The sequence below is a fragment of the Eleginops maclovinus genome, chromosome 20, assembly GCF_036324505.1.
Source record: "Eleginops maclovinus isolate JMC-PN-2008 ecotype Puerto Natales chromosome 20, JC_Emac_rtc_rv5, whole genome shotgun sequence".
In the NCBI taxonomy this organism is placed as follows: domain Eukaryota; kingdom Metazoa; phylum Chordata; class Actinopteri; order Perciformes; family Eleginopidae; genus Eleginops; species Eleginops maclovinus.
Genome location: NC_086368.1, coordinates 13,942,340 through 13,951,298, shown reverse-complemented (window position 1 = coordinate 13,951,298; position 8,959 = coordinate 13,942,340). Strand labels below are relative to the sequence as shown.

At 39.9% G+C, this 8,959-nt stretch overlaps 2 protein-coding genes across 2 annotated transcripts in view; one reads left to right on the top strand and one right to left on the bottom strand.

Moving 5' to 3' along the window:
- Nucleotides 1–43: 43 nt before the first annotated feature.
- On the top strand, nt 44–4,165 carry LOC134882436 (uncharacterized). The gene is made up of 9 exons (XM_063910115.1): nt 44–228; nt 546–591; nt 744–812; nt 1,277–1,351; nt 1,636–1,819; nt 1,916–2,076; nt 2,160–3,323; nt 3,420–3,637; nt 3,748–4,165. Exons 2-9 carry the CDS (start codon nt 562–564, stop codon nt 3,815–3,817), a joined length of 1,971 nt encoding a protein of 656 aa, XP_063766185.1. The 5' UTR covers nt 44–228; nt 546–561; the 3' UTR covers nt 3,818–4,165.
- Nucleotides 4,166–4,168: 3 nt separating this feature from the next.
- LOC134882434 (low-density lipoprotein receptor-related protein 1-like) overlaps nt 4,169–8,959 on the bottom strand; it is an 84,022-nt gene continuing 79,231 nt past the window's right edge. Inside the window, 10 exon segments of the mRNA XM_063910112.1 lie at nt 4,169–6,061; nt 6,153–6,297; nt 7,061–7,099; nt 7,241–7,334; nt 7,430–7,503; nt 7,613–7,720; nt 7,820–8,003; nt 8,184–8,345; nt 8,525–8,698; nt 8,791–8,931. Of these exon segments, the coding sequence (XP_063766182.1) occupies nt 5,921–6,061; nt 6,153–6,297; nt 7,061–7,099; nt 7,241–7,334; nt 7,430–7,503; nt 7,613–7,720; nt 7,820–8,003; nt 8,184–8,345; nt 8,525–8,698; nt 8,791–8,931 (1,262 nt within the window). The 3' untranslated portion in view covers nt 4,169–5,920.

The following is an 8,959-nucleotide window of genomic DNA, read 5'->3' as shown; positions in this document are numbered from 1 at the left end:
CCCCATTGTCCCTTCCGGGGATCCGTACATAACCAATACACAACATGCACTTTCTAAAAACATATGAGGTTCAGAAAGTGTGAGTTGTTTATGAAGAAACATTAGTAGAATTAAAAGGTCGAGAGTACCGCAGCTGTTACGTCATGTGTCTCGCGAAGCTACAATACTTTCACTTTCATTTATCAGGAATAAGAAGAAGCAGCGTTTAAAGTGTAGAGTCAGGATAAGGTAAGTCTTTTTCGTCATTAATTTTTGTTTAACGTGTTATTTGTATGTCAAAAATAAACCATCATGTCCGTGACATAACGTAGTGTTTTGTAGGAAATACGTGACATGTAAGGCAAGATTATAGCCCTTAAAATGAGCTTTTAGTGTGTCGTAACTATAAATCGTAACCGAAAGTGGTTCTAGCGATATTCGTGAAACATGTTGTTAATATCACAATTGGCATCTTCTCAAGAAAATACAACCAATAACGATAGTCTATGGAAGTATGCAGATAAAGTGCTGTCATCTATGAGAGACATATTTGCTCTGTATTAAAGGAAGAAGACGGTCAAAATGTCAGATAATGAACCAGAGGCCATGGAAGTGAGTACACCGAATCAGTCTGCAACTAATGTTGAACAATATAACCAGTATGACAAACTGATATTAAGAGAATTCTGTGCTATTAAAATGTGATTATTTGAAAATACTGTTTTCTGCTAAATCTTGTTTGCTTTTTTTATTTTTATGTGTAGGGTCAAAACAGTGACGGAAGTCCTATCCAATACACTCAACCACCAACACCTACTGATACGTCCACTAAGGTATGTTTACATATTCATTTACACGTCATTTTATCCAGTCTTGTGCCATATATTTTGTAATAGTACTGGTGTAGAAACGTTGGCAGAGCACTTTCTACATTTCCAAGACATTAGCAGTTTTTATAAACTAATAACTGGTGAATAGAAAATTCAGATCAATCAATCATGAAAGTGAAAGTATATCTCAAAAAGTCACAGCATGCTGTCTGCTGTATCAAGCCTGTCCACTTAGGTCAGATTATATTTATTATTAAATGTTATTAAAGTAATGTGAATAAAACATTATTTCTAATATTATATTCTTAAATTAGTGTCATGTATAAATGATGAACAATAAACCAGCATGAAAGACAGCTGTTAAGATATCCACTATTAAAATGTGATTATTTGAATATACAGTTTTTCGCTTAATCTTGTCGTAGTTTGAAAGCAATCATTTCCGGAATTGTCTTTTTTTATTGTAGTATGGGAAGCATAACAGGGAAGGTGATAATATCCAGCAAACTCCACCACCAACACCTACTGATATTTCCGCTAAGGTAGGTGTGTGTGCATGTGTTTGCATATTAATTTACACGTAACTTTATCCAGTCGTGTTCCATGTTTGGTTTTTAATACTGCTGTGGAGTATGGAAAGAGTGCTATTGAAACATTACTTCTAATATCATATTATTAAATTAGTTTCATAGAAAACTTGCAGAATTAATGTATGACAGCATTGTTTTTCACTGATTATCATTCTGAATAGCATGAGTGATTTTGCTTTATAACATGGTGACATGAACTTTAACATGTTTCTTGAACTCTCATGATTTTATCAAAGGACAAAGATGCCGTTCAAGCCATTCTCTCAATTAAGTGGTCAGAAGATGAAAATGTTCCACTGTCCAAATGTGAGATGGTTTTTCAGACTTGGTCCAACACCAACCATCTCAATGCAGATTGCAAAGTTTTTAAAGGCTCAGAAGATGATACAGTTCAACTATGTCTTACACCACTTTCAGGCAGTATGAATATATATTTTTACTATTACATCAGACTTTAATTACTCACATTTTGTATATTTTCTAATGCAATGTTCTTGTCTTCTCTTCATTTCGAAGACAAAGCCATTCTTGAGAATGAGCTTCTACGTCTTGCAGGACAAACCCTCCAGGGGAAAGAAGGGAAAACAGTCAACATATTGACTGTTACTTTGACACGGCTACAGCTTGAGACACAAAAACCAGAGGCATCAATGAACCTTCCTCATTCGCCAGATGTAGTATGTACTGTGTAGTAAATCATTCTGAATGAAATGTATTGAAAATAAATGATTTATACATGAAAACCTTGTATGTTATTCAGGACGGGGGACTGGAGGAGAAGAGCAGTTCAGTTTCAAAAGAAGAAGAGAAGGAAAAGGAGGCAACATGCACTCTCTCAGTGGGCCCTTTCTGGTATGTGAGCCACATCTTCAAGAAGGAAATTGAACGTATAGAGAAAGAGAATGGTGTTAAAATCTCAGCAGACGTAAAAATTACGTTTCCAGCGGACAAGAAAGATGCGAGCCCAAAAAAAGCTCTCTCTGCGTTTACAAGCCTCGTCCAGGATCGCTTAATCATAGAAAGCTTAAATATTCCTCTTAAGAATGTAGATCCAGAAGAGTGGAAGGAAGTGATGAATATCACCCAGAGAAAGGGGAGCAGACTTTTACTCACTCTAACGCCTGAAGAAATGACCTCATGGGGGCCAAGTCAAAGTCAAGATGACATCAAAAGGTTAAATATCAGCACTTCTGTTGTACAGTCTGCAGAGGTGCCTCAAGACACATCACCGACCATTGGCATGAGCATCAAAGACCCTCTGGTCAATGGTGGGCTAGCCATGGAGGAGATCTACTGGAAGCTGATGACTACCTCCTTCATAGAGCAAGTAGCTAAGATCAAAGCTAAGTTTGGTGTAGATTTTAAAGAATCAGGCATCAGTCAAGGCAAAGTACAAGTCAAAGTTTGCTACAAAAGATCTGTAGATAATGCGTCAATGGAGAGCCACGCTCTCAGAGCACTTCTTCATCTGTACCAGAAGATTGCCACATCACCCCCGAGCTTCATCCGTTTCCCTGGTGGTGGGTTTAGTGGTTCACCAAAAAACCTGAGCAATGTTGTTCTGTCAGAGGGAGCCTCTGGTGGACCTGTGTTGAATGGAGCATCCGGAAACAACACTGAAGCACCCACAGGAAGGGGAGCAACTGCAAGAGATAATGAAGAGGACCGCTGTGCTATATGCTTGGATACATTTAAAAATAAGAAACAGCTTAAGTGTAAGCATGGGTTTTGTGAGGCTTGCCTGGAAGCCTCCAGAAAGAGCATAGGACCCACCTGTCCTATTTGCAAAGATGTATTTGGGTTAATGGAGGGAGACCAGCCCGATGGGAAAATGACAACGGATAAGTTGCATTCATCCCTCCCTGGATTCAAACACTGCAGCACTATCATCATCAACTATGATATTTCAGCTGGAACACAAACGGTAAATGTCATCATTTATATATTTGGAGACATTGTGTCAATAATGTAACTATTAGGTTTATTTCTGACTTGTTTTGTTGCATTTTTTGTTTTGCAGGAAAAGCATCCAAATCCTGGAAAGCGCTTTTCTTCTTGTCACAGAACAGCCTATTTGCCAGACAACCACGAGGGCAGAGAAGTGCTGCACCTGTTGAAGAAAGCATTTGCCCAGAAACTAATTTTCACAGTTGGGACGTCCAGAACAACTGGGTTGGATGGCCAGGTGACCTGGAACGACATTCACCACAAGACCAACATGTCAGGAGGACCACAAAAGTACAGTAACCGTATCTCTTAGTTCTTTATAATATATACTGTTTTTGATGTGAAGTCTACTGAAAAGTTATAAATGTAATATATTAATTGTAATTTTGTTGTTTCCTCAGTTTTGGGTATCCTGACCCTCACTACCTGGGCAGAGTCAAAGATGAGCTGAAGGCTAAAGGCATCGAGTGAAGACTACCATACGAAGTTACTGAGGAGGGGTCTTTTCTCACAAAAAAATAACTATATAAAACAATCATTACTTTAATGCTCGTACTTGTGTATTGCATACAGTCTTTTCTTCTCTTGTAATTTTTTTTAATGATCAGTCAGGGTTGCTTTGAGTTTATAGTTTATCACCATGTATCTTCAAATATAAAGTATGACTTTCTTTGATGAAGGATATCTTCAGTTTTGGTTTTCTGATTAAGTTTGATTTGGAAGAGTATAAGAATGACATTGACATAAATAAACTAAACTATGTCTACAGTACATATAAACTGATTTACCATTGTCCGAATAAATGATTAAACCAACCCACACTGACTCATCAAAGCATCTTTAATATATCAGCATGTTTTGAATCAAAAACACAAAACACAGTTGCTTGTTTTCTGTACAATTTTAAAATTTTATTTATAACAATATCTGTTATTTAGTTTGTAAAGTACTCCAGCAAAAATTAAACGTTATTCTCTTTCCAGAAGAAAGTCTGAGCCTCCATGCATTGTGTACTATAAAAGCTATGTGTCATTTTTCATTAAAAAAAACAAACAAAAACTAATCAAAAACATTCTGAAAATGCATGTATGATTTTGCAAAAATGTTCTTTAAGTAAAATGATTGTACTTGTCTCTCAATTAAAGACAAAACATATACAACAGCATAAAATACCGCTTGCTGACAGGTAAGCAAAGTAAAAACTTGTTATTGTAGTTACATTAAAGATTGGTGTTACTTTCCACATGCATTAAGATATGGCTGACACATTTCTGACAGAAAGCAGCATTTTGGGACAGGCTGAGCGTAAGGACGTGTCAGAGCGACCAGAATGGTAGCATTAGCAGCAGCAGGGCACAGAGGAGAGTGAGAGATTAGAAAGACCAAATGAACATAATGCACTTAAGACTGAGTCATTACAAAAACTGAACGTACAGACCTTGATCCTCTAAAGATAAATCACAAGGCTAGATTGATGTCATATAGTCTTTACAAAAAAAAATGGACTGGAGAAATAAAAGACAAACAAGACCCATCTTGATTTTACCATAATTACAGAGTCCCTTTCCTTTTAAAGGAAGAACCTTGTGACACAACTAAATGGTGCAGAAAATACACAATCCATCAGTCTTGTATCTGGTAGGCCCCCCTGTTATAAGCAAGTTGCCCACCCAAGAAGGCATTCATTCATACCACCGCTTTCCATCTGTGATCTCCACCCAGCAGTATGCCTGGAATGATTAAACCATTACCAACTTCCTCACTGTGCATCTACATAAGCACACACCAAAAACGCCTCTCAATCTCTCGCTTCAGCAACACATGAGCTCCAGCTGTCATACAATGTGATAAAAACAAACATACCTGTTGTACATATTACGGTATAAAGCCTACAGTATACGCTATACCGTAACAAATTAATTCTGTGCAAGGAAGACAACACAGTCATTTCATGGACATTGTTCTCGGAGAAGAAAATATGTGGAAATACTGTAGTTGCCATCTGGTATTGACATTTTAAATGTGCTATACACAAACGGTGCTATCACAAATCTGTCTCACACAATCTTGCTAAAAAACTCCAGCAAGACAACATATGTACCGATTTAGTAAACTTTGAGTTTTGCCTTTCCCACTCAAAGTCAACACAAACAACAAACAGTTGGCACTGGTGAAATGGAACAATGTTTTTTCTTTTCTATACAATTCATACAAAAATAAAAAATTAAAATTGCTCCAATGATAGCATCTTTTCTTCTGATTTTCTTGTTTCCATTTCATTTTGCACAGAGGTAGTGGCTATTTAGGTAAAGGGTAAGGGACAAAGTGTAAATTAAAAATCTCTCATAGAAAATGTTATTCATTTTTGACCAGAGGAATCTCAAAAGAACAAAATATAATACTGCAATCACATACAAAAGTAGTCCTTCATTTTTGTACATTTTATACAGTGTTCACACTTTTTGTCAATTTTCTCTCACACTTTTTATCGATTTTTTTGTTCTGTTTTGTTTTTCTTTAAAAGGTAAGAAGAAGGGTTTGTTTGGAATAGTGTGATCCAGGCCAATGGACAGTTTATGTCAGGGGGTCCACAAGGGGCTCCTCATCTCCACGTGATAGCAACTCCTTCTTTTCGTCTGTGCTGGCCAGAGAGTTGCGGCTGTTGTGTGCTCCCATGTACAGAGTGGCATATACTGGGTTTGTGAAGTTGGTGGGCTGGAAAAAGGCAACAAATCATGCATTAGATATTATATATAGAGACTACAACAGGTGCATATAAATGCATGTGTGTGGTATTTCTCTCTACCTTGTCTGGGTCCAGCGTGAAGTCTGCGTCTAGCAGCTCCCCAGCATCGTCGTCTGGCTCCCCCTCGTAGATCTTGTAGGCAGGGTTTCCAATTTCAACATTCATTGCTCCGTTTGTCATCCTTTGGTGCTGGAAGCCCTTAGCCCTACACAAAATATTAAAGGCAGTCATTTATTTGTTTCTTATTCAAGGTGGTTAAAGCCTTAACAGTGCAAGCAGGGGAACAGCCACATAATAAAGGGAGGGACGAGGCATCACATGACTCCCACTACCATCCAGGCTGAGGGAACTAAGCCACAGCACAGGCGCTGACACAAACTCAGCATTCATGTAGCCCATAACAGATCCAGACTCAGAGGACCTGGATACAGGATTGTTCATGTGCAGACTATTTTTCGGACCACAATAGATCCCCCAAAGTATGCTACGAATACCTGCATTGTCTTTGATCTCTACCAGTAAGTAAATGCTATTTTTTTTCACAATGCATTTTCCAATCCGAGCTTTATAGAATGCTGACACACTGCCAAGCTCTCAATATGAGAGACAATACCACAATACAAACCACAGCACAGAACAGTAAGTAAAATATGGCAAAATAGGATGGACAACAATATGACAGATGTACAGCACTGGCTAGTGCATGGACAGATCTACTCAATGCATCTTTTCAATAGATCTGACATTGAGCCAGTCTGAAGAGGGCATTAAAAAGGAGATATTGTAGGAGAAGGATGAACTACAGCTCCCCTTAATATCTGAGAGAATGGCACAACATTTACCACAGGACCAAACACTGCACAGCAAACCAAAACTTATGAGTACAAGAGAGGCAGAGAAAGAGAGAGCATCAGGATGCAGAACTGAATGAGGAAATAGAAGGAAAGTGAAACCCTGGCAACCGTTACCGCAAGTGTCTGGAGCCGGTTTTGCCGAGCCGACTAGACCTGAAGAGCAGAGGAGATGCCATTACAGAGAGGAGGGAGAGTGCAGACCAGAAAAGGAAGAGAAAGAGGAAGACAGAGGGAATTTAAAAAGGCAAAAAGAGCTCTCTACTGACTCTTGTTTTTAATGAAGATTGTACTCACCCTCTCATCCTTCTTCTATACCAAAACAATGCTCCTGCAGCCAGCAGAACCAGTAGCAACAGCAGCAGCACGGGTATCACTATGGAGGCTGTGCCTACAAACACAAACACACAAACAGGAACAGTGCATTGAGAATGTTATCCCATTCAGGGAAATTATATTAATGATGTCAAGGGAATGTATACATACGTCCACCTGAACCTGAGGAACTGTCACCGCTGGCTATGGACTCACAGCGATACCCTGCCCATCCAGGTGAACATCTACACACACAAACACACACTCAAAGTGAGATATGTATGCATGCAATCCTACATTGGAAATATTCACAATCAATTAAAGACATTTATGGGTGAAAACACTGCTCCCCACCTGCATTCTGGTAGGCGTGTGATGGAGTTTATGGAGCACTGACCATTAGCACAGTACTCATTTGTATCACATGTGTAACAGCTGGGCTGGACTCTTCCATTTGTGCAGCTGAAGCAGACAAACAATTGTGAGCATCAATGAAGAAAGACTACACAGCTTTGCTCATGTGTGCAGGTCTGCTTGTGTTGAATAAAGAATATGTACTACCGGCACGTGAAGTCTCCTGTCGACGTAAATCCGTTGCTGGGGATACAATCACCATCGCGACAATAGTGACACTTGTCTACCTCACATGTGCTGCCACTGTACTGAGGCAGACAGCGGCACAGTTTGGAGCCAGTTTCACTTAAAAGACATGTGCCTTTGTTCAGGCAGTGGCCCTCACAGCTTCCTGCTCTCACACACACACACACACACACACACACACACACACACACACACACACACACACACACACACACAGGTAAGCGCAATGCAGCCACAACATAGTCTATTAGAGCGACCCCGTTTGCAACAAATGTATGTGAACATTTTTAAACTTGTGTGTCTGCTAGATAGTGGGAGCACTCACTGTACTGGCACTGGTCGCCCAGGAAGTCAGCTGGGCAGCTGCAGGTTGGCTGGTTTCCAGCACTGACTGTACAGTTGCCACCATTTTTGCAGTAATCCCTACAGGTGTGGAGGTTACAGTTTGTCCCTGTAAAGCCTTTCAGGCACCGACATGTAGGAGAACCTGAGGAAGCAAAGTCTTGTCACAATACCATGCCAACAGAGACATCAGGCCTGCATAGCCCTATTTTAGCCTATATAGCATTGTTTCAACATTTAATTGTAATTGAATTATTACCTTTATCATAACACGTTTATTATAACATCCTATGGCAAAACCAGATTGCAATGTCAATATATTACCTGTAGGGGAAGGTGTGCATGTGCCTCCATTCTTGCAGTAGTCCCTGCACTGGTCAATCTCACATCGATCTCCTCCATAGTTAGGCTGGCAGCGACATTTGGGCTGCTTGTTGGCATTCAGGGAGCAGCTGCCACCGTTCAAACACTGGACCAAGCAGGGGCCACTGGGCGGAGCTGCAGATGATGACATTTTTTCAGTCATAGAGAATGAGTTCAGATCCCAGTGTGTGTATGTGTGTTGTATGTTGGAGTGTATTTTTACTTACAGATAGGAGACAGTGTGGGAGTGGGCAGCTCCACACATGTGCCGTTGTCCAGCGTGCGTCCATTGGGACAGATGCAGACTGGTCCGCTGGGGCTCAGCAGACACAGCCATTCACATTTCTTCCTGTCGCAGGGATTCGTCACTACCAAAGAAAGAGAGTTACACAGAGT

Coding starts and splice junctions, on each gene's coding strand:
- LOC134882436 (XM_063910115.1), top strand. CDS start 562: ATGTCAGATAATGAACCAGAGGCCATGGAA. Junction 3,324..3,419: donor TTTCAGCTGGAACACAAACG/GTAAATGTCATC, acceptor TTTGTTTTGCAG/GAAAAGCATCCAAATCCTGG. Junction 3,638..3,747: donor ATGTCAGGAGGACCACAAAA/GTACAGTAACCG, acceptor TTGTTTCCTCAG/TTTTGGGTATCCTGACCCTC.